The sequence below is a fragment of the Suricata suricatta genome, chromosome 6, assembly GCF_006229205.1.
Source record: "Suricata suricatta isolate VVHF042 chromosome 6, meerkat_22Aug2017_6uvM2_HiC, whole genome shotgun sequence".
Lineage (NCBI taxonomy): Eukaryota > Metazoa > Chordata > Mammalia > Carnivora > Herpestidae > Suricata > Suricata suricatta.
In genome coordinates, this window is record NC_043705.1 from 123,489,623 (window position 1) to 123,515,162 (window position 25,540).

A 25,540-nucleotide genomic window follows, 5' to 3' on the forward strand; every position below is an offset into this window, starting at 1 on the left:
TGCCTGAAAATTTCTGTACCTCGTTTGTGACAGTTTGGGGATAGAATGTTACATTTATTTTCCCACAGAATTTTGAAGTCATTTCCCCATTGTCCTCTAGTATGCGGAGTTGCTGTTAAAGTCTGGTGCCTTCAGATTTTTATTCATTGTGTGATACCTGTTTTCCAGTCTGGACGGGTTCCAGATCTTCTGTTTATTCCTGGTGTTCTGAAATTGTATGCTGTCCCTTGCTGTGGGTCTTCTAAAATGCATTATGCTCACTGAGGCAGCACATATACTGAAAATCATGCATGGGCTCATTTGTTGTAGAAGTGTTTACTTTTGGTTTTAGAAAGTTTTCTTACATTTCTTGTATCTTCTGTGCTCTATTTTCTAGACCTCTAGAAGTTTGATGTGGACCTCTTGACTAGTCCTACTTTAATTTCCTAGCTTTATTGAGATATAATTGGCCTTCTCTGTGGCTCCTGTCCCTTTGAACCCTTTGTTGAGTTTTTATTGGGGCTCTCAAGGTTTTGATTTTCAGGAATCTTTTTTTTCTTTGTTTTGTCTTTTAATCATGACTTCCTCTTTTATGGATGTAATATCTTCCTTTAAATCTCTAAGGATATTATGGCTCTTTTGAAAATTTCTTTTGTTTCTTCAAAGTTCTTATTTTCCGTCTTTTGATCTCTTCGATGCTGAGAGTTTTAGTATCTTGTTATCCTTGGTTATCTGTTCATATTTAAGAATGAAGCTCCCCTCTAAGGAAAAATACACTAAATAGAAATTAAAGATATGGGCAGAGCATATTTACTAGTGGTCTACACATTGCTGAATTTTGTTAAGGGGTTTAGAACTTACTCTAAGCATGAAGCGTTTTATTTTAGGCAGAAACTGTAGAGATACCATGATAAGACTTGCCTTAATAGAAAGATCATTGAGGGGGTATGGGTTAAATGGGTGATGAGCATTAAGGAGGGCCCTTGTTGGGATCAGCACTGGGTGTTATATGTGATAAATTAAGCGATTCAATATTTCTACTCTCAATCATTATTATACTATTAACTAACTTGGACTTAAATTGAAAATAAATAAAAGTTAAAATAAATGAGTGAGGAGAATGGATTGAAAAGGGCTAGGAATAGTTTGGGGAAGCTAGGTAGGAAACTTAATACGAGTGAAAGATGAGTAGATTAAGTAGAGTAGAATAATTACAGAGGTGATGGAGAAGAGTAATCGTCTCTGAGAGATTGAGGAGACAGAACTTCATAAGAAAAAAGGCCCACCTGTACCCAGGTTATTGTGGCCTGATAGAAGACTCGTCTTGGGAGGTGGGCACGAGGTGATAGCAGCGGGACGGAAGAAGTGGCGGCGTGACTACAGTGTGTAAAGATAGAGCTTTTTCTCCCAGCGTTCTTTCTTTTCTCTTTTTCTCTCTGACCCCTTACTAAAAGCATGGTCCAGAATAGCACTGTCCAATAGAACTTTCTGTGATGATGGAGAATGTTGTATATCCGCCAACACTGTAGCCACTAGACACCTGTGTCTATGAGCCAAACACTTGAAATGTGGCTAGTGCAGCAGGAGCATGTTGTGAATAAAAACACTCAGGATTTTTGAAGACTTCCTATGGAAAAGAAGAATGTAAAATATCTCAATTTAAAAATCTTTATTAAATGTTAATATTTTGGCTATAGTGGGTTAAATCAAATATATTAAAATTGATTTCATCCGTGTCTTTTTAAATATAATCACAAAAGTTTAAAAAATAGATTTGTGGCTTGCATTTGTTGTTCTCTATTTCTATTGGGTCATGCTGTCTCAAACAGAGATATCATTATATATATATTTTTTAAATTTTCAGAAGATTGATCAGAAAGGTAAGGACACATTGTTGAGGACAAGTTTAAGGGAAGACTGCTGCATATACAACATAATAGATTTTGTGATGTTTTGATAATAGTGAATTTCAACCAGAAATTTGTTGCTTAGCCTAGAACTCTTGAAGGCTGCAGAAATTTAATGCTTGGCTAAAGCGGTAAATCACATTTTCTTGTTCCCCACTCTTTTTCCATTTTAGATGGAGTGAGTCTATATCCATCTTAATTTTAAAACGTTTTGTAGTGTCTAACAATTTTATTACCACACCTGTTGGTATTTTCAAGGTTCTGCCAGTTGTCACAATTTTGACAAAAACCTTTCTTACCTGCTAAATTCTATTTCATATATAATTTTTTATCTTTTTTTTTGTGGTATAAGCTCTTGAGGAGCCAAGTCTTACTTACGTTCTACTTTGAATTGGCTAGCTATTTTTTCCAATAATATCTATTGAAAAATTCATTTCTCCACTGCTGTAAAATGCCATGTTTATCATATACTGAATTTTTATATATAATTGAGTTTATTTCTATAACTGATAAATGTTTAAAAAATGAGTTTCTTGATTAAGTAGCCCAAGACTTAGCAATGAAAAAGAATTAGTATCAGCTAATCAACTAGCATTGGTCTTTACTAATTCTTGCACAGTTACTTTATTTTCATTCATGATTGTGGCTAATCTGGTTGGGTTAAATGTTAGACTTCTGAATAGAGAATTAACTTAAAATCTGAACATTGACACTGCGTGAAGGACTTTAAGAAGCTTTTGCACAATTGTTTAAATTTTTCCTTTGAAGACATGAAGTCAGAAAAGGACTAGTGATCACCCCATTCTTACCGCTTACGTTGTAGGTGATCTGTAAGTCAGATGCTCCGACGGGGGATGTCCTTCTTGATGAAGCTCTAAAGCATGTTAAGGAGACTCAGCCTCCAGAAACGGTTCAGAACTGGATTGAATTACTTAGTGGTAAGCTTTTGTGTATAAATTAAAAGCTGGGTTCTGTTGAAAAGATTTTTGTAAAAAGGGGCACCTGGGTGGCTCAGTCGGTTGAGCTTCATTTCAGCTCAGGTCGTGAACCCAGGGTTGTGAGATCGAGCCCTGCAACCGAGCTGAGCATGGAGCTTGCTTGAGAGTCTCTCTCTCTCCCTCTCTCTCTGCCCTTCTCTCCTGCTCCCATGCTCTCTCTTTAAAAAAAAAAAGAAAAAGAAAAAAAATTTTTTTTTTGGTAAAAGTTCAAAATCCTTTTGGGAGGAACTTACACAAAATAGCCAAAAGCTTGTTTAGTTATTTAGGCAGATTTAAAAATTATTAGTCATTAAGTGGGGGAAGATAGTGGTTTTAACAGTTTAACCCCCTTTACCAAGACTGAGCAGACAGATGTTCGGTGAAACATAATGTTCTTTCTTAGAGCTTCCACCATTTGTCGGAATCACCTCATGCTACCTTACGCTGGACAGACTCCGTTAAGCTGTGGTAACAACCAGCTCCAAGACCTCAGAGGCTTTGAACGACAGTTGGCTTCTCACTCATGTGCTCAGTGATCGCAGGCACTTCATCCTCCCCTGGCAGCCGGGCAGATAGAGCCGCCACTGCCGGGAGCACCGTCGGTCCCTGTTAGAAAGGGAAGAGCAGCGTAGCCGGTTACTCGGCTCTCTGGTTTCTGTTCAGCAAGGACAGTGTTGCAGGTTTCATTGGCTGGAGCACGTCGCATGGCCTCCCCTAATTGAAGGGGACTGGAAAGTGCAGCTGTAGGAAGGAGAACCCAGAACACTTGGTTGACAGCACCGTGGCTACTGTGTTCCCATCAAGGTTGTTTTGTGTACTTGTCTCATCTCCTAGGCGCCAGCTTGGCTCGGTTGGTTAGGTGTTCAACTTCGGCTCAGGCCATGATCTCATGGTTTGTGAGTTTGATTCCCATGTCAAGCTCTGTGCTGACAGCTCAGAGCCTGGAGCCTGCTTTGAATTCTGTGTCTCCCTCTCTCTCTCTGCCCTCCCTAGCTCATGCTCTGTCTCTCTCCCTCTCAAAAATAAATAAACATTTAAAAAAAAATGAAAAAAGAATTACTTTGCCCATTCGATCAGGGTTTGATTAAAACTAGATTCTTGCTTAGCAGGCACCAATACCGTATGTCCCATTGGCCAGCATGTCATCAGTCCTCTTTGGGTTAGCCTTCCAGTTATGCCTGTGGATGACACAGGGCCATTTGACAGCAACTCAGTGAGGGCATTAACGTTAACTCCAGATGTTCAGCATTAGCAGATAAAACTGAAAGTGCTAATAATTGCTCACTGCGCCCTGATGGTCATTCAGAAGACCACTGGCCTGAGTGGTCTTCGGGTCATGCTCACGTGCTGCTGCGGCTGGCCCCTTACCCCTTCTGGTGGTGCAGATTAGAATTTGTAATTAAGTTCTCCACTGGTGGGAAAACAGGGTTTTCAAAGTTGTAGTTAATTTTTTTGGCAGGTAAAGTCAGAGTGTTCTTTTATGGAACATGATTGGGTCTTGCCTTAAGGCACGTTACCGATACCCACTTTGGTACCACTTAGCACTATGGAGATGTTTTCAGACCCCTCTGTCCACCAGTAGTTTTTATATAAACTTAAATCATACATGCTAATGGCATGTTGGGATTTGGTTTTCTAACCTGTCGTAGACAACTGAATATCCTATGACGATTTACATATCTGTCATGCACGTGCGCACGCAAGTCTGGAGTACAGGGAGCATGAATCAGCATATAAGGTGGTTGTATCTTCATTCGTAAAACATTATAAACCAGGTAAATGTAACTTGTCAGTACGCGGTATCAATGCTGATTGAATCAGCTTGGGCTGTTCTCTTGCGCTGTTTGTCCCCCGATGGAAGACAGTGAAGAGATGACAAGTCTGTAAAATTTTTTCTGAAGTATTTAAATACACTTAAGATTTTGAGAAACAGAATCTTCATCGAAATTATCTCCTGCTACCCGGTACTGGCGGGGCTAGGCTGAGCTGTGGAAAGAAGTGACCCCAAAGCCCCAGAAGCCTCTGGCCTTGTCACTCATGCTGTGGGTCAGCCACAGGCTGCCTGATTCTCAGTGTCCATTTGGGCTGGGAATTCACAGTGTCCATTTGAATTAAGAATTAGGATAAACTGTGAGGCTGATACTTAGAGCAATTAAACAAAAAGCAATACCCTGTGGCCGTGAATGCTAGAATATCCCCTGTAGCACCTTAGTCATGTGTTTCTGACATATTAGGAATGGCCTGTAATTTCAGCTTAAAAGAAGGGAATCCAGAGTGAGAGGAGAAAAAACTACATTTCTTTTAAATTAAGAAAGCATCTGCTTCCTGCCTCGTGAAGGTGCTGATAGTACCTTGCCGATTTTGTTTAAAAAGCATGTTTTTTATTATGGTAAAACATACACAACATAACACCATTTTGACCATTTTTAAATGTTCAGTTCTTGTTGAATTTTAAATTCTTAGAATTTTAAGTTGTTTCCAGGTAATGAGTGGTGGCAAATCCCAGTGAACCTTGAAGTGCTTGAAGAATCTTTTTTTTTTTTTTAATTTTTTTAATGTTTAATTTATTTTTGAGAGAGAGAGAGACAACATGAGTAGGGGAGGGGCAGAGAGAGGGGGAGACACAGAATCTGAAGTAGGCTCTAGGCTCTGTGCTGTCAGCACAGAGCCTGATGCAGGGCTTGAACCCACGAACCGTGAGATCATGACCTGAGCTGAAGCCAGACATCTAACCGACTGAGCCACGCAGGCGCCCCAATTTTTCTTTTTAAATTTTTTTAATGTTTAATTTATTTTTAAGAGACAGAGACAGCATGAGCAGGGGAGGGGCAGAGAGAGAGGGAGAAGAACGCTTGAAGAATCTTAAAATCCATTTGGGGAACACTTGCGTATTTGTAATAATTCGATAACGGATTAAGGTTTAACAGTATGGTTCTCTGAAAGTACAGTAGCTCGGAGAAAAGAGAAATTTGGGGAGCTTTGTAATTGGACGAGGATGCAAAACTTGGATTAGGCCTTTGAAGGGTAAGAATGAGATGGAAGGGAGGAAGTGCTCTTGTTCTGAGGGGTTGGAGGGAGCGGTAAGGTCGGGGCTGTCCGGGATCGCTGCACGGCTCCCAGGATACACTGCTGTGCCGCAGTGCTGGGGGCCACTGCAGAGCGGTTGCGATGATATGTGACGGTCTGGTGGCTCCCCGAGTGCACAGGGGCCCTGCTTGTCCCGGGGCAGGAGTGCCTAAGGGTTTGTCATGTTATTTACACTGTACATCTGTACGTGCTAAAACTACTAGTTGTTTCAAACAATTATATATCTCATTAATTTAGAAATTAATAAATAAGCATATGCTTGAGGCAAAAGCTACTTCATGTTTTTAATACCCTTTTGCCTTTCTGAGATCTTAAAGACATGTAGTTAATCAGTTTGATCACAAGGCGTCACTAGACTGCCAGATGTATGAACAGAGCTGCTTTTGGTTTTGTAACACAAGTCAAGGAATATAGAAGTTTTTTGCGGCAAAATTATTAAGGAACCTGTCAGTGTGTCACTCTCACGGAAGTAATGTTGGGCAGTGGACATACAGAGCCGTGTCCTCTCTGCAGTCTTCTCACAGTTCCCTTTACAAAAAAGTGAACTACAAATACATTCTATGCATTTTAAATTAGGTGGAAACCTTTATTGTGTATTCTCTCATCCAGCTACCCTCCCAGCCCAGTTTTCACCACTGTCCTTTGTTCTTTGGATTTAGCCTAATTTATTATTATTTGTAAACAAATGGCAGAAATGTCAGGATGCCAAGACACTTTCACCACTCAGTTATTTTATTCTACCTTTTTGGGGGGGGCGGTGCTAAAAATAGCAGTACACAACATCTGCATATTACCTGCACTATTTTTCAGCCTTGTGCACATGAGATTTCTTCCATTTTTCAAATACCTGAGGAAGTCTGAATAACCTTTTTATTGGAGATTTGCCCCTTTCCAAGAAATTGCTGCAAAGGGTGAGGATGTCTGAGTCCCTTTTTGTTACTTCCTCTGAGGCAGAAACTATAGCTCAGAAGAAGGTCCAGTCATAAATGGAGTGAATGCTTCATCTGAAGTAAGTCTGTGCTTAGGCTCTTCTCATTTTTAGTAGTAGCACTAAATTGTAAGCGTGTTCTGGAATTGAGAAATTTCTCACAGGAACTTTGTAAGCATTACTTGTTTCATTGGTTGTAAGATTTAATTTTGGATAAAGTGTGGATAAACCTTAGTATGACTTCAGTACAAAGTTGTAAATTGCTAATCTCATTGATTTCCCATGAGAAAGAAAAAAAATCATATTATATCAGCATTAGAGGGATTTTGTGTTTTTAAGTTTGCAAAGAGAAGTCTAACTATGGGCTTCTCAGAATAATCTTGATCTTCTGATCAAGATTGATCTTCCCCCCATTTTTGGAACTAGTCAAGATACTCTCTCGGGGCATTGAATAAATACCTTTCTATTTGACTAATGAATTGCTAGAGAAAAGTGCTTGTTTGATAACTGACACGTTACTATAAGCATAGTTAATTTTAAAGTTGAACTGTAATTTTTATGGCTTTTATATAAATTTGCTATTGATCATTTTATGTTTATTTGAATTTCTGAAGGTCAGAAAACACAACCTAGCCGATGCTAGCTTAGTGTCTTACTTAGGCTGCTACCACATGCCGGTGATGCTAGAAAACAAACCCCCGTCTGTCTGGTGAAGGGCGCAGCAGGCAGCCATTAGTTGGAGGGACAGTGGGTTGGTACATTTAAAAAATGAAAGTGGTAACATTTTTGAAAGATGTGTATGTACCTCCATTCCAGGGCTCATTATATTCTGCGTATAGTTTCTGCCTGTCTGCTTGGTTGGTGGGGGTTTTTTTTGTTTTGTTTTGTTTTGTTTTGTTTTTTTTGCCTGTAATGCAGCACCTCTTCTTTCATGGGGTGTAGAATCCTGCTGCATTTCAAGATTGAGCCAGAAAGTTCTTTCCCCTGAATCTTCCTTAGAAATGTCCCTTACATCAAACCCGAGTAACTTCTTACTCCCTGTTGGCTTCTTGTTCATATCGTTTCTATGGTCCTTTGCATCTTATTCTTGCCAGGGTTGTTAATTATATTACGAATCTATTTCCTTCACTTGATTAAAAAACTTTTCGGAATTGGAAATGTCTTACTTATGTTTGTATTCTTAGTGCCTAATAAGATTTTTTTAGACCATTGTGAACACATTAAATTCTTTCAGAGTGCTGATTCTGCACATGAATAAATAATAACTAACCTTTGTTACCAGGCCCTTTTCTAAGAACTTGGTATGTCTTTAACTCATTTAACCCTCCTAGTAACTGAATGAGGTGGGCAGAGTTGTTATCTTGACGTTACAGATGAGGCAGCAGGAATGGAGAAGGCTTGCCCAGGTTTGCACAGCTGGTAGATGACCAGGTCGGAATTCATGTCTAACCGGTCTGGCTCCGGAGCTGGCCTAGTACACCCTGTTAGCAATAATACTTCATCAAGAACTTTTATTAATTTCTTAACACTAAATGTAGGTATGGGCTTGTTTAACACGAGAAATGAAAATAAGTAGAATTTAATTTATTATTAAATTACATTTATACTACTAGGTTTTAAAATCTAATAGGGCCCCAAATATGTTTCTTTTCCTTTTCAAAATTACCAAGGGAATTGAATGCAATGATTATTTTTCTTTTGTAGAACTTTGGGTTTTTATGGGAAAAAGAATATTGTTTTAAGTGCAGGCGATGACTTCAGTTTGCTAATAATTCATGGCACCAACCCTTTATTATTTGATAGGTTTGTTTCAAGTTCCTAGTTTTATAGAGTGAGTCATACATTCAAAATGGCACTTCCAGATCATTTATTATTTAAAAAAATAGCTTTTATTTTCTCTTCATTGCATTCAAGTTTTCCTTTAAATTATTTTGAAATTTATAATTGTCATTTCAAAGTCCTTTTTAATTCCATCATCTCTGTCATTTCTGGGTACGTCTAATTTGGTTCACTGTTTCTGTTGGGTCATATTTTCCTGCTTTTTGCACGTCTAGTGATTTTTATTGGTTGCTGGACATTGTGAATGCTATGTTGTTGGGTGCTGGATTTTGTTGTTTTCTTTAAAGCATGTTGAAATTTGTTTGGGTAGGCAATGAAGTTACTTGTGGATTAGTTTGTTTGTAAGCTTTATTGGGCCAGGTCTAGAATAGCCTTTTTCTGAAAGGCTAGTTTGGGCCTACTACTAAGGTGCGATCCTTCTGGAGTCCCTTCTGAATGTCTTGGATGTTCCGTGAGACCTTTCCACTCACGCCAGTTGGCACGCAAACTTTCCACAGCTCCATGTGAACCCTTGCAGTTGTTCAACGTACAGTTTGGGTGAGTTTTTCTTTGCCTACCCCTGCAGAGTTTCTTATCTTAACTTGTGTGGTTTTGTTCTTAACCAGATTCAAAGGAACACTGTCTGATTTCTAAGATCTTGTTCTGCAAAGCTCTCTTCAGAGATCTTGTCCTGCATTGCTCTTTTCCAGTACTCTCTCTGCCTTTGTATTTCAGCTGCCTTACCTTCCTGGAACTCTGATCTCTCTGTAATTTGTTTAATTCAGATTTTCAATTAAATTTTTCTTTCTACCTGTTTTAAACACAGTGTTACTTGTGTGCTCTGTTTGAGGTCTTCTGTCCTACTTTGCTCCCTGGGATGTGCCCCATCGGATAGTAAGCTTTGGGCAAGAGTATGGCTCACTTGGGTTTCTGTCATGGGTCACAGCTCTGGATTACCTTTTGACTAGAGCTGGAAAGCAGTTGTTTGATATATTTTATCCAGGTTTCTATTCATGTAAGATCAGAGGTCTAATTGTAGAAGTCCAGGGCTGATTACTATAGCCCCATATTCTTTAGTGGTAAGTCATATGGTAAAATACTTTTACTTATGGTCAACCAAATAGTACTATATTTTAAGACAGCATTCTTCACTAGAACTTTCTGTGATGATGGAAATGTTCTGTGTCTGTGCTGTCCTGCCAGTAGACACTAACCATACATGGCTGTTGAACATTTTGAAACATGGTTAGTACAACTGAGGAACTGGATTTTTTATTTATTTAAATTTAATAGTCCCATGTGGATAGTGGGTTCTGTAGTAGACAATATAGTTTGCTTTCTCTCAATATTATAAAATTTCAACCTTGGAATTCCTGCTTCCTAGATGGCTCAGTTGGTCAAGCATCTGACTCTTGATTTCACCTCAGGTCATGATTGCATGGTCGTGGGATTGAGGCCCATGTTGTGCTCCATGCTGAGCACAGAGCCTGTTTAGGATTCTCTCTCTCTAAATAAATAAACATTAACATTCATTTTTCAACCTTATTGCTATTTCATATAATAAAAGTGCCTGTGATTAATTTCTAACATGTCTCAGTTTGGAAAATTGCTGTAGTATTTTTTTTTCCAAATTAAAAAATAGTTGCATGTGCCATAGAGATAATTCCGAAAATATAGAAAGTACAAAAAAATTTGTCACATCTTATTCCAGAGAAAAACTGTGAATATTTTGACACATTTCCTTCCAGTCTGTCTATAGAGAAAAAATTATCATAGTGGAAATTGTTTGCTTTTCTTTTAAATATTTCTGTCTTGAAAGGAAATGTGCATAGGTGACCAGATTAAAATGGTGAAAATGTTTTGTCTTTTTAGAATTGGCTTTGTATTAATTTGTTATCAAAGAATAGCCTTGTCAAACAGGCTTTCTTAGCTTTGTAGGCTGTTATTTAGCAGTTTCTAGAGTAGCATATTAATCAGGAAACTTTTTTTTCTTTTGTCTCTATTGCACCTTGGCGTTTTTAAATAGAAAAGAAACATTTTTCTCTGGTTGCTTTTTGCCAACAGCTGGAGAGAGGCCAAATATATTTAGTATTGAGCTCATGTCCACATTAGGGTACCTGGTTTGAAGACTGCTTTCAGTTTGGTCTTTGGAGTAACTGTTGTGGCTGAAAACGTGCCAGCTGCTTAGAATCCAAAGGCCTGGCCCTCAAGGGGTTCATGGTTTCGTCGACAGGAAAAATAGTTGGGTTTTCTTCTATCATGTAGAGCGGGTGGAAACCAAATTTCATTGTGTATTTTAATAGTACACTTAATAAAATTAGCAGGATAATAACCTATCATTTCTAACTTCTGAAATCTTTTGTTTAGGTGAGACATGGAATCCATTAAAATTGCATTATCAGTTAAGAAACGTGCGGGAACGATTAGCTAAAAACCTGGTGGAAAAGGGCGTATTGACCACAGAGAAACAGAACTTCCTGCTTTTTGACATGACGACACACCCCCTCACCAACAACAACATCAAACAGCGCCTCATCAAGAAGGTGCAGGAAGCCGTTCTTGACAAGTGGGTGAACGACCCTCACCGCATGGACAAGCGCCTGCTGGCCCTCATTTACCTGGCGCACGCCTCCGATGTCCTGGAGAATGCCTTCGCCCCCCTTCTGGACGAGCAGTATGATTTGGCCACCAAGAGAGTACGGCAGCTCCTCGACCTGGATCCGGAAGTGGAGTGTCTGAAGGCCAGCACCAACGAGGTCCTGTGGGCAGTGGTGGCCGCGTTCACCAAGTGACCGCTCAGAACGAGGTTCCTTTCTCTCATGTAAACCAGTAGGTTCTCTTCTATTGACTTCTGATTCTCTGCAGTTTGTACTTTCCACACTCTAATTGGCTTTTGTTTTATGAAATGGTGGGTGGCTTTTTCTTTTTTGTATGTATGCAGGATTCTGCTGGTACGAGAGGCCTTCCTCTTTCTGTTTAAAAAAAAAAAAGTTTTACTGCCATATTGGCAGTCCATTCCTTGTTGCCATCCTCACTGTTAACCTGTTTTGGGACTCTGGCACGCTTTGACTATCAAAGTGACTCCAGTGTCCGCACACGCACATCTCTTGGATTACCTCAGCTTGAGTTTTTCCCACGTGTGCACGTACATCTAGCATTCTGCCTCCAATTCAGACAGAAGTCACAAAAAGGCCTTTAACTCACCAAAGGTAAATATCTGTATCTATTAGGACATTTTATACATAGACCTCAGTTGAGATGTATACTTAGCAAAATTATTTTTAAATTGAAACAACACAGTAAATAATATAAAATGCCCCTTGGATTTTGTTTCCCATGTAAATCTGTTGTGTTGTTACACTTGTTGTGATTTAAACTATTAAATCATAAAGGTCCAGTTGTTTCACAAGCCAGATCAGGGTGGGCCGCCTTCCAGATATGCTGTATATAGTCTGAACTCGATATAAATCACCCCTTCTGGCCACACCCGCCTCCATCTTAGTATTTTGCAAGATTTGATTAGTTGTGCACCTGGTGCCCCTCACTTGCTTCAGTCGATCTTACTTGAGGGCAAAATAGACCTCTCCTCCTTGAAGGAAAGAGAGAAGGTGTGTCTGATGGGCCCCGAGACTTTCCGAGCTGTGCCGTTCATGGCCCTCTCTGCCTGCTCATCTCTTTTGGGAATTAGTTTTGGTCTTCAATGTTTCTGTCATTTTTATAGGGAAGAGGCTTGTGACCAGTACTAATCTTGAGTACAGTTTTTTCTTTTTCTCTCCAAAAGTAGATTAATGTCTGCTATTAAATGTCATTTATCTACTCATACTTTTTTGGGGGAAAACAAATCAAATGTCAGTTTTAGCAGATAATTGCATGTAAATTGTTAGCAAGTAATGACTACAACTCAGATGATTAAGAATTTTGTAACAGAAAGCTCTGCTATGTTTTAATTTTTATATACAATTATGATAATTAGCACATTGTAAGGATATAAACCTTTGCTTTTTAAAGTTTATTTTTACTATTTCTTTATCACTGTTTATGGTATCAGCATTGGTTTCATAATGTAAATACTATATATTGAACAAATTAAATGTCAAATTTTTTATTACCATAGTTCATGTTAATAGTGGGGCTTTCAGGTGTTTAGAGATTTTTTTGGTTAACATTCAATGCAAAAGTACTAGATGGTGTATAACTGTAGAATTGAATTTTAAGGGATTCCCTAATATGTATACTATCTTTTTATCTGAAGTAATAAATAAACTATGATCTTGAAAGTGCCTGAATCAGAGCAAGCATGTCATTTGTATTTTTGTATTCTACCATCACTTTCTTTCTAATTTTTACTTAGCCTTAGTTCAGGGTGGTAACACTTCTTTGTTTTTAAATTTATTTATTTATTTTGAGAGAGTCAGAGACAGCACAAGTAGGGGAGGAGCAGAGAGCCAGAGAGGGAGCGGGAGCGGGAGAGGGAGAGGGAGAATCCCAAGCAGGTTCTGCACTGTCTACATAGAGCCTGATGCGGGGTTCGAAGCCATGAGTTCATGACCTGAGCCAAAACCAAAGAGTCGGATGCTCAACCAACTGAGCCATACAGGCACTCCCTAGAGTGGTAATATTTCTTACAGTGCAGGGGCTGGCAAACTTTCTCTTGTAGGACTGGATAGTAAATACTTAGGTTTTGTGAGCCATATATAATGCCACAGCTACTCAGCTCTTGAATGAAAGTTGCTGTCAATAATACAAATAAATGGATGAAGCTGTGTACCAATAAAACTATTTACAAAAGCAGGCAGCTGGCCATTGGTAGTAGTTTGCCAGACTCCATTTTTTTAATGCGTGGAAAAAAGAGATTTTCTGTCCTTTAAAATAACCTTCTTTACCTCCAAAAACGACATTACTGGTGGTAAATAATAAGTATGTAAACTTGATTCTCCCCCCCCCCCCCCCATAAAGTGGATACTGAACTGATCATTGATTCTATCCTGGAATTTCTTTTCAGATGAAGATATACTGTTTTTTCCTTGTAAAGATTTTAGAAGTGAGGTCATGGATGTTTTTCTAAAGTATTTTTCACCTCGTCACCAGCATCTGTTTTCTCAAGGGTAGAAAAGGGCCTTGCCCAAACCTCTGTCATTGTTTCAGAGCCCAGGGCCCAGTCCCCTCTACCTGTGTGTGGCCCCAAGTGCAGTACGTGTTTCTGTAGCCAGGGGAGAGGAACAGGAGTACAATTGGGGGGGGGGCGAGGTTATCTAGAACTATTTCTCTTATAAAATGCTGCTGTATACAGTCCTCTTTAAAGGAGAAATGGGACGACCCCATGGGAGTAATTGTGCTGTTTGGTAGGAGCGGTGTTTCTACAGGTTTATGCCACTTGGACCTAAAAATCAGGCCGTGAACTGTAACATAATAAAACTTATATAAAAGTCTGTTGTGTAAAGAATCTGCTGCTTCTTGAATTCTTCATGTATTGTTTAATTGTTGAGTGTTCCTTAAACTAACCTGATGTGTAACAGTGCTCTTACCTGATCTAGACAAGGCTCCAAGCAGAAAGGAGGGAGGAGACTCGGTGAGGGCACAGCTGTGCCTGGGGAAGTGGTCTGTGCCTCGCCTTGAGCTCCCCAGACCCCGATTACGGTCCTCACGTAATGGAGAGCAGGCTCGGGGAGGACGGTTTGCTCAATCTCACGTTCCCTGGTAAGTGTTGGAACTTTTAATCCCGAGTGATTGAGTAATAGTTCTGGCCTCCAACTCCAAGTTTTCCTTTCTTATTTTGGCACTAGGAGGGGACTCGTTTTCTCTAACAGAGACAGCAGCAAGAAGAGCAGGCCTGGAAAAAATTCCCATGGTGGTCCAGAATTCACTGATAGAAGGATATTCCTGCTTGCTTCTAGGATCTTGGTATGACTTAACATAAATTGTCTTTTGGGGATGGAAGGGTTGGCCAATTCTCTGTGCTCTTAGAGGAAAGAGACACCGTCAGATGTCAGGTGGCCAACAAAGCCCCTGATCTGCAGAAGCAGGATTGCCCAGGGGTCTCAGACACATCCATCATGCAGTTCTTCCTGTTGCTTGTGAACAGACGGATCCAGTACTCAAATTTTAAGTATCACCTCCGAGTTCGGTCATCACCCATAGGAAAACGAAAGGGGCTGGTGTTTGGTTCAGTGGCAGTATAGGACCAGTAAATAATGACATTCAGCCTGGTGATGACAAGGGTCCGTGACTGCCAGACATGGCCACTCTTGCCCCCAGAACATGGAAACCAGTAGTCACAAGTCTGTGAGGTATTTATGACGTTTAATTCCAGCTCTAAGGCCTCTCCATCCTGTATTTCCTTGTTATATATATTTACAGATAATGTTGCTCCATTTCGCTTTCATCCAGATCAAGATGACTGACAACTTGAGTAATTTCCTATTCATTGCGAGTGGGAGAGAGAAAGGTAGAGAGAATCCCAAGCAGGCCCCATGCTGACAGTGCAGAGCCTGAGGCGGGACTTGAACCCATGAACCATGAGATGACCTGAGCGGACAACAAGAGTCAGATGCTTACCTGACTGAGCCACCCAGGTGCCCCTTTCAATCTTTCATTTAATGTCTTTTTATAAGTTTTTTTTTTTTTTTAGTGTTTATTTTTGGGAGAGTCCAAGAGTGGGAGGGGCAGAGAGAGGAGGACAGAGGATCTGAAGCGGGCTCTGTGCTGACAGGCTGACAGCAGCGAGCCTGATGTGGGGCTCGAGCTCACGAACCGCAAGATCATGACCTGAGCTGAAGTCGGACGCTCAGCTGACTGAGCCACCCGGGTGCCCCAGGTTTCTCTTAAAATCTAGGTCTCCCTCTGACACCCATCTCTTGTTTTTCCCTTGCAAAATAATTTGTCGATGAAATTGGATCACTTGTAGAGTTTTCCAGAGTTTGGATTTTGCTGGTGTATCCACCTGGTGCAGTTTCCTGTGTTTTTCTATCTTGTGTACTTCCCAGGTATTGACACTTGGATCTAGAGACAGTCAGGTTCAGGTTTGTTGGGGCAACACTGTTTCATAGGTGGGGGTTGTTCCTTCGTCAGGGAGCTCTTAATCTCTGCTGGGCAGTTCTTTTTCACAGCAGTGAGTTATTGGGATTGCAGAGGGGAGATACTTTAATTCTCACCATTTTATGCTTATTAGCTAGAAAGTGTCTATAAAACACTTCAGCTTGTATCGTTGCTGTTACCTCTTAATATTCGTAGAGGAAAAGTAGAGGATAAAGTCTTTTTTTTTTTTTTTAAGTCTATTTATTTTGAAAGAGAGAGAATGAGCTGCAGAGGGGAGAGAGAGAAGGGGACAGGATCTGAAGTGGGCTCTCTGCTGACAGCAGAGTCCAGTCTGGCGCTCGAACTCGTAGGCTGTGAGATCGTGAACTGAGCCGAAGTTGGACTTTTAACTGACTGAGCCACCACTCAGGTGCCCCAATTCTGCCTTTTAAATAAATGTTTATTATTTTGAGAGAAGAAAAAGAGTGGGTGTGTGGGGAAGAGGCGGAGAGGGAGAGATAAAATTCCAAACAGGCTTCACACTGTCAGAGCTCAAGGTGGGGTTCAGCCTCACAACCATAAGATCATGCATGACGTGAGCTGAAATTGAGTTGGACACTCAACCAACTGAGCCACAGGGGTCCCCTAAATTCTACCTTTTGTTTACCAAGTTTCAAAATAGAGTTGGTTCATTAGCATTCTCTAAAGATTCATTAAGTATTATGAACTTAATAGAAATATTCTTTTATCATCATCACTTTCCTTGATGAGAACTAGGATTCTTGATATGGAAAACTTGGAGGTACAGCTTTAAGACAGAAGGTAGTAAAAACCTTGTAGTTCTACATTTATTTATTTATTTATTTATTTATTTAATTTTTGAGAGAGACACAGAGCGTGAACGGGGGATGGTCAGAGAGAGAGGGAGACACAGAATCAGATGCGGCTCCAGGCTCAGAGCTGTCAGCACAGAGCCCGACACGGGGCTTGAACCCATGGACTGTAAGATCATGACCTGAGCTGAAGCCGACTGCTTAACTGACTGAGCCACCCAGGCGCCCCTGTAGTTATATATTTAAATGGAAAGTGTCAGTGTAAACTTACGAAGTACTTACTTCTTTTTCCCTTTTTTTATTGTGGTAACAAAATTGACCATTTTAACCATTTTTAAGTGTACAAGTCAGTGCCCCACTTTGAGCTGTGTCTACATTGTAAGAACAGCATCATTATATAGTATAGTCTCCTTTTAACTCTTACTTTGGTCTTAACTCTTCAGGTAAAAGCATATTTAGTGCTTGCTCACTACCTTCCTTATGTCATTGTCCTGTCATTTCGGTTGTCTTGCTCACTTGTTAGTGGAGTCTTCAGAAAGGAAGACTTCTTCTTGTGAGAAGAATAATCCCCGAGTGTTTGTGTGTTTGTATGCTGATGACCATTTATCTGAAGCTTTTTTATTTGAAAGCCAGTTTGTCTGGATAACATTCTAGGTCATATTTTGATTTTGTTTTTTTTAGTGTGTTAAGTATGTTTTTTTTTGGCATAAAGCATTATTGTCGAACTCTGATTGTAATATGATTTTCTTTCCCTCATGAATGCCTTGTTCTTTTTGCCTGGAGCCCAGAGGACCTTTCTCCCTGGTTTCCCCCCAATAATGTTACCACACTGTGTTTGGGTGTTGCTTGTTCTGGGTCAGTATTTCCTTAAAAAAAATTTTTTTTTAATGCCTATTATTTTTGAGAGAGAGACAGAGCATGAGCCAGGGAGGGAGAGAGAGAGAGAGAGAGAGGGAGACACAATCTGAAGCAGGCTCTAGGTTCTGAGCTGTCAGTGCAGAGCCTGACGCGGGGCTCAAACTCATGAGCTGTGAAATCATGACCTGAGCCAAAGTTAGATGCTCAGCCGACTGAGCCACCCGGGCGCCCCGGTCAGTATTTCTAAGTACCTGGTGCATTTCTTCAATATGTAGTGTCAAATCTTTTTTTTATTCTCATTTTCAGGAAAACTACAGTTTCAGCGTGTGTTCTGTCCCTTGGTTTAGGTTTTCTTCCTTGGGGACTGGTAACTACAGCTCCTGATATTTGTCCGTCTGCTTGGGCTCTTTTCTCTCTTTACTGTTGATCTCTAAGCCTCTTACCCTTTTTTATCTTCTCTTTCTCTTAAGTGTTACCATTCTAGTTTCATCTTTTCTGAAATTGTTTTTACTGAGTTTTAATAACCAATTTCTGAATTATTTTTCTAATTTCAGTGTATCTTACTCATTTTTATGTCATTTTCTTGATGTATTTTAATTTGTTTTGAGGCATTTGGTTCCAGTTTTCACTGGTTTCCTGAGCACGGCTTTCTGGTGTGCTTCGTTGTCTGTAGGGGTTGTGTTTGCACCACAGCCTCTTTGTTATAATGACGGATTATCTTCTGTTGCCTATTTTTACATGAAATTACTTCTGCTGCTGTTTTACAAGGGGTGCGGGTCAGGATAGCTCTTCTAACTGTATTTATTCTCTACACCTTCCTCTTCTGTTTGGGTGCGGTGGAAAGAGACAGGGCAGATTACTTTCTGAGATCTGATTTGCTCCCCATAGAGGATGTTGATTCTGGTGGGGAGGGCGGGTTGCTGTGGGGCTCTCAGAGGCCCCGGTGTCTCCGCTGCCTGCTTTGCACACATCTTGCTGTTAGTAGTTTATCCCTGCCTGTTTGTATATGATGGGTTTGTGGGGTACTTTCATACCTTCTTGTGTTGGTGTACATGTTTTTTCTATATAGTTGCTGTGTGTCGGGGGTGGGGTGGGGTGGTGGCAGCAGGGAGCAGAGAACGGTGAGCTGTCAGGAGACTAAAACACACATCACCGTTCGGCCATCTTGCCTGCATCTGCAGAGATGCCCAGAGCTGTTTTTAGTTTGGATGTGGTCTGGTTAAATTACGACTCTCTTGTCTTACAGTTTCTGAATGTAGTCTACTACTCTAAAAAGTAACAGCATGATGCAAGCTTTGAAAAAAAGTATTTATTGATGTCTTTTATAATTTTTCATAGTTTTTTTTTCTTTTTAGTCCTACTAATAAAATGAACTACATTTAAAGATTTCTTAACATTACATTTCATTGACATCACTTAGGCTTAGTATTTTCTTTAATGTATTACTAGATTCTACTGCCTAACATTTCATCAGGATTTTTATTTCATTTATGAATATTCTTTGTCCATTTCCATTGTATTTTAAGCATTTTTCAAGTTTATCTTCAATGTCACTGCCTTGGGTTTCTGCAATTTGATTTGACTTGATGCATCTGATGGGTCTTTAGGTTGGTAAGGTGGTCTCTTCAGTTTCTGTTCTTAGTTACACCAGATCCATATTAATCTCACTTGGTTTTTTCTTTTTTGATTTTGTTTCTTAGAAGCTACATTCTGAGTACATAGAGAATACAAATCAGTTTGAGTTTATAATCTACTGATGCCCAAGGTATTCCTCCACACTATATTTTTTTATTCACCTTTTGCATATCGTTTTTCAACATCCTCCCTCCACTGTTCCCAGTTCGTCTTCATGAGGACTTTGCTGAACCAAGTTGTTGTTGGTGGGGGTCCTGTCCAAGCCTGCTCTTTGCCCAGGGTTGGTCGGTAGTGGATATATTAGGTCTCTGCACTTAAGTCTGTTCAGTTCATCCTTTAGGATGAGGGAAGAAGGCTGGATAGTGGCCAATTTTAATCCTGTTTCATTCCGGTAGCTGCTCTGGGGAGGTTGGGAGGGGGTGTGTGCAGTGGTACTTGCTGGAGCCCTCACGGGGTGGGCGGGCTGTGGCAGCTGTGCCCTCACGGAAGTGGTTCAGCCCTTTGTGGTAGGGCCCTGTCTGGCAGGGGCTCCCTTCAGATCAGACCCTTGTGATTCCCAGGCTGACCCAGGTATCTGGAAAACCCAAAACAATCCGCCCTCTTCAACCTCACCCTCCTTACCATTGAGTGTAAATGGTTCCAATTCTGGGTGCTTCCTGCTTTTTCTGGGGCCCACGTTCTCCTGTCATCCCCTTTCTCCAGGTTAAGACTTCCGCGGCATTCTTCCGGACTCTCATTTCATACTTTTGCTTTCTCTCATTTAGAGAGCACTGTATCCATTTCACTGCCTTCGGTTGGGTCTTGGATTGTATTGCACCTGGTATGTAGCCTCCAGCACTTACAGAATGGGTTATTTCTATATTAAACCACAGGTTTCCCTCTTTGTATTTGGGTGTTGGAGAAAAGATTTACGTGAACACATAAGCTCGCTCTGGGTAGAAGTTCTACCCAAGGAGGAGTGAGCCGGTTGGCATCTGACTTTTGGCGTACATGTGGAGAAAATTGGGTGGCAGCTGTAAGTCCAGAGAATTCTATGATACAGAGTGAAGCCAAGGACAAAATGGTATTTATAAGGTTTCTAAGTAAAGAAAAAGTATGAAGAGTTGGTGATCAGGCCACCAACTGCTAGAGGGAGAACAAATAGAAGGATGGTCTGTTTTTGAGAGAGCGCACGCGAGCAGGGAGGGCCAGAGAGACGGCGAGAGACAGAATCCCAAGCAGACTCAGTGCTGTCAGCTCAGAGCCCAGTGTGGGGCTTGAGCCCACAAACTGTGAGATCATGACCTGAGCCGAAGCCCAGAGTCAGACACTCAGCCGACCGAGCCGCCAGGAGCCCCAGGTAGCAGGCGAGTCTTCCCAGTGGAGGGCACTGCCTGACCACCGTGAACCCCGTCGCTCAGTCTCAGAGGCCTGGTCATATGCCAGCTCTCATTTTTACCTTTCTGTGACATGCCGTCGTCTTTCTTGTGCTATTCTTGGTTGGTGTCTGCATCTTAAAATCAAAAGAGACTAAGTAAACTGATACTTTTTTTTACTCTGTGAAGTAGGATCCCAGATCATCCAAGCATGGGGTCGCTGGAGGTGCTGGGAGGCGAGTGGTTTTGAGGAAAATGAGGAATTGTCCCTCTAAAGAAAAGAACCAAGAAGGAAGCAATTGCTGAGTAGCCTGGAAGTCCAGCTGTCGCTGGAAACCATGAATTCATAGCAGCAGCATTCTGTGTGGTTGTGGGACTTCCTCTACGAAGAGGAGTGGGAACCACAAGCTGGCTAGTGGAAGGAAGGATCCAGGCTTGGCTGGGACAGGGGTGCCGAGGCTACCATGGTGTCTAGTCTAACAGAAGTGAAGGGGAGCGTGCTTCTGATGGGGAGACAGGATGAGAGGACTTGTGGAAATTGGAAGACTCAAGTAGTGGGAGGAAGGAAAATAAGATGCAGAAGGTCAGAACTTTGCAAAAGCATGGGATGTATAAGGTCTCCTAGCTGGAGTGGCTTTGGTGTGTCAGAGCCTCAGTGTGGCCATGTAACAGTTGTTGATTAAAAAAAAATTTTTTTTTTAACATTTTTGAGAGAGAGCATGAACAGGTAGGGGGGCGGTGGTCAAAGAGAGAGGGTGACACAGGCTCTGAGCCATCAGCACGGAGCCCAATTCGGCACTCGAACTCACAAGCCATGAGATCATGACCCAAAGGTGGACACTTAGCCAACTGAGCCACCCATGTGCCCCAAGAGTTGTTGATTTTAGTTCTGTTGCCTTTGGACTGCTCATTTATGTAATAATTTAAGTAATAATAAAACATTTCTTGATATTTTTATATTTTTATTTTAGAGAGCACAAGCAGGGGAGGAGGAAGGGGGGGAGAGAGAATCCCAAGCAGGCTCCAAACCCAAAGCAGGGCTCAATCCCATGACTCTGGGATCATGACCTGAGCCAAATGCTAAATCAACTGAGCCACCCAGGTGCCCTTTATCATTATATTTCAGAAGGTTAATTTATAGATGGCAGAACTAAAACAAACAAAAAAAACCAAGTAGTAAGCAGAGTGTTTATTTTTTTAAAATTACATAAAAAAGGTTGTTTACAGAGATGTGGATTTACATAACTTGGCAACAACATTTTAAAAATGTACAGGCTATTTCATATTATTGCACTTACTCTTTAATATATAAGGCATTTTATTTTACATAAATAAAAGGTAATGTATATTATCATACAACAGGTGTGGTGCCAATTAAGTCAACCATAAAATCAAATGAGATGTGTGGAAGGACAGAAATGAAACCCGACTTACTTCAACCTTCACAGAATATCCTTTCAACTACAATTTACTTGTTGTAACACGTGTTCACCCTCATAGCTTACTGTGGGTGACTGACGAGTTAAATAAAAACCCCAAACAATGAAAGTGTTAGTAGGATACTAGAAAACCATTAGTGCTCACGTTAGGAAGTGTGGGGATTAGACTAATCAGAAACACTAGTCATGCCTTGAACACTGAAGACAAAGAAGTAGCTTTCTAAGGGTCAGAGATATTTAGCCTTTTGCTTTCTCCCTTAAATTCCAACTGTTGACCAGGGAACTCACAAGATCTAGAAATGGCTGATGACTTTAACGTAGTTGAGTGAGCCAAAGGTCTGCCCTCTACACTCTTCAGAAACAACGACCAGGGACTCGTGGAAGGAGACTGTCCCATTGCTCCACATTCTCTAGGAATTCCTGTCTGTTCGCATAGGATTGTGAGTCTCTTACCGGTAGGCACAGCTAGAAGAGGGGAGGCAAGTATTCTCTTACCATTTAGGCAAGAAAGCAGAAACCACAAAACTGACCCCAGAGACTTAAAAACAATCTAGCATGCACCTTGCACTGACTGCCTATAGTTTCCTACCTGGAACTGTAGTGAAAAGTAGAAGCTAACTCTTGTACGGCATTCTCTTTTGTATATAACCTATTGGGGGGAAAAGGAGAAATCTGGGCTCACACCAGCCAGACACTTCATTCCTGTCTGAGGGCCCCGTGGGCCGACTTGACAGAGATTTACTGGGATCAGTCACTTGGAAAAGTGATGTACAAAGGTGAGAAAGCACCTCTAGGATCGGGGGAGCAGGTACAGTGACCTCTATTCTTTTCTCTGAGCCACAGCCCCAAGCTGCAGGTTCCTAGAAGTCCCGACACGAAACCTCGGCGTCCTCCCGCGGGCAGCTTCTGATTCTCACCCATACTTCCGGGACTCGATCCGCTGGCCGGTGTCACCCTTGGATCTGGTTCGTAACTACATAGTTCTGCTTTACGTAAACCTCAAAGAGTGACTCACCCTTGTTCTCCATTTTCTTCGTTTTACATCTTGGTAAATGTAGCTGGTGAAGGTTTGGAATTTAAGAAAAGAAGGTGCTATAGAAGGAGAAAAGCCAGTTTTGTGACCGGGAACAGCACATTGAATGGGAACAGCCACACAAACAAGTCATGCTTTGAAAGGAGAGCAGTCAGGACGAGCGTCACAGGCAGTAGGAGCCACAGCAGTTCTCTGTAGGGAAACGGTTTTGGCAAAAGAAGAATTTGCAAAACAGGAAAACAAAACCCGCAAACACTTTACTCACTGCAGAGCCGTCATATTACACCCGGGTCAGGAAGAGGTCCAATGCTTCAGAGAGGTTCTGTTTCTTAAGCTTGTTGGGAAAAGGGAACACAAACAGCCAGCCAAACGAAAGTCCCCTAAAGGATTGTTTTTAAGCTGCTCCATTTGGATTGTAAATGTAATGCCTATGTTTATAAATCCAAGGGTACTAAAAAGATTTCTAAAAATTTGGCTTAAATTAGTGGTTGGAGTGCATAAAATAGAGAAATGGCAAGCCAGTGACTATGATCTTTCTGCCCACTCTTGTGTTGACTGGTCTTGAATCGAAGCACTTATTCAAGACAAGTTCCAAACTAGATGCAAGGTGCTTTCAGAGCTGGAACTTTCTGCTCGCTCTAAGCAGCAAAGTTCATGGCTAGTTAGTGCGGTTTATCAGAATGGCATTTCTGCAAAATAGCCTTATGACTTACACTTGTAGATCATGATCAGCACTTGATGGTTGACCGAGTTGAACTCTGCATCCATACATTGCACATTACACTCACTAAAATATATCACTTTCTGTATTTCTGTACTTTTTCATTTTTGGTAATTCCTGAGCTCAGCTTAACTGTTAGGTCATAACTGATCTTTTCTTTCATTTTAGTCTCATTTTCTTTTCATGGTAAGAATACAGACCCACAGCTCCTTCCACTGAATGTGCCTAAAAGCACTGTTATTTACTTACAAAATTATATAAAACCATAGTCCTTTTAGTTGTGACATTTGTGTCGCCCCCTGGGACCTGGTTACCCCGCTAACCGCCAGGAGTGGGTACGGTGCGAGAGGAGGCAAGGAGGTCCAGGTAATTGTTTCAGATGAAAAAGGGCACGCCACGTCTCGTATCCCCATCGGTAAACATGAGCGGAGGGGACAGGCACTGGAACGAAAGGGTCCCTCCTAGCCTAGGTGGTCAAGGTCGAAGGCTTCCCGAGGTCAGCTTCACGTCAATGTCAAAACGTGGAGATGTCTGTAGTCTTTGCCTGTATCCGTGTTCCTGGGTTGTTTTGGGAACCCGGCGTTTGAAGAAGTTACTCTGATTTGCTCAAGTAAAGGAACTGTGAAAAGGAGATGCTTGTTCAAAAATGTAACAAGCATGGCCACTGCGTGTCAGTACTCATGACGGTTTCAGGAAGCATTTCTGTGCTTCCTAATGACTAACTGCACAGGTCCCTCTGGGACAGACTTCATAATATTCCAGGCATCAAAGTGCAGGAGGCCAACCAGGGGTTTCCCATTAATGGCGAGAATTTCATCTCCAGCTTCTATGGTTCCCGCTTGCTCAGCTGGGCCCCCTGTGAGAGTAAATGCAGACTGATGGCTGGGCACTTGCACAGTAGTCAGATACCAAGGAAACAAACTTACACAGCACATCTACCCATACAGATATTCAAATCTGTAACCCCCTCCCCTCCTCCTAAAGGACATAAGCAGTGGACTAGGAGAACATCATCTTCAACATATTTAATTAACAGGGAATAGCAGGCTAGATAAAGAACTACAAATTAGTACCTAAAATCCAGATGGCCAGTAAGTGCAGGAAAACAGGGTCCACTTCTATCCAATAATCATACCATGACTGCCAACCAGGGACTGTGGAGCTTACTTACAAAGCCTGATGTATTTCTACACTGCAGCTTTCTGTATAATGAGCTAGGAGTATATAGGTGTATGTTAATACTAACAGTATCAGTGTTAGTATTAACTATCATGGTACAATAGCATATTACATATAGTATATATTTTTATATATACTGATATTGGTAGTATAATTATACTTTAAAGAAATGTTAGAGAGTGAGGGGGAAGGGAGGTGCAGAGAGGTATGATCCCAAGCAGGCTCCGTGCTGTCAGCACAGCCCACCATGGAGCCAGAGCCCAGATCAAGAGTCAGATGCTTAACTGACCCACCCAGCCTCCCCTGTAAGTATGCTTTTAATTGTTTAGCTCAGGAACCTGAAGAGCTTTTTTTTGAGAGCTGTCCAAGATCTTAACACGATTCAGGATCATAGACCTCAGACCTACCACATGTTTCATTCATCTCTACTCCCATCCTAGATTTTGCGATTTTAAATGAATGGGATCTTGGTCCACGTTGATGACCCCTGGCTGGCAACCCTGCTGGCCTCACTCAGCCCGGTAGGTTTACGTCAGCTACAGCTAATACTACTTCAGAACAGGGGGTGGGACGCAGACCCTGGAACCAGACTGCCTGCGGCCGAGCCACTTGCACTTGTGACCTTCGGGGCTCGTGTGGTCCCCTGTGGCCCGGTCTTCTCTGGTGAAACGGGGATAGCAACAGTACCGGATAGGACTGTCATGTGGGGGACCTGCACTCACAGGTGTAGAACACGACAGGGCAGACACACAGTACACCCCGCATGTCACAGAGAGT

General features: G+C 41.4%; 2 protein-coding genes and 1 long non-coding RNA gene across 4 annotated transcripts in view; 2 read left to right on the top strand and 1 right to left on the bottom strand.

Annotated features, from left to right (window-relative positions):
* GOLPH3 (golgi phosphoprotein 3) overlaps positions 1-12,987 on the top strand; it is a 49,186-nt gene extending 36,199 nt beyond the window's left edge. The window contains exons 3-4 of the mRNA XM_029941040.1: positions 2,710-2,824; positions 11,064-12,987. Of these exons, the coding sequence (XP_029796900.1) occupies positions 2,710-2,824; positions 11,064-11,488 (540 nt within the window). The 3' untranslated portion in view covers positions 11,489-12,987. The remainder of the gene's footprint in view (positions 1-2,709; positions 2,825-11,063) is intronic.
* Positions 12,988-14,236: 1,249 nt separating this feature from the next.
* On the top strand, positions 14,237-15,195 carry LOC115293595. The gene is made up of 3 exons (XR_003909515.1): positions 14,237-14,393; positions 14,480-14,597; positions 15,054-15,195. It is a non-coding gene; the product is annotated as an uncharacterized LOC115293595 (long non-coding RNA).
* Positions 15,196-21,565: 6,370 nt separating this feature from the next.
* Positions 21,566-25,540, bottom strand: part of PDZD2 (PDZ domain containing 2) — a 276,820-nt gene continuing 272,845 nt past the window's right edge. For both annotated transcript variants that reach the window (XM_029941041.1, XM_029941043.1), the window contains one exon: positions 21,566-24,440. In XM_029941041.1, coding sequence (XP_029796901.1) covers positions 24,274-24,440 — 167 coding nt within the window. In that variant the 3' untranslated portion in view covers positions 21,566-24,273. The remainder of the gene's footprint in view (positions 24,441-25,540) is intronic.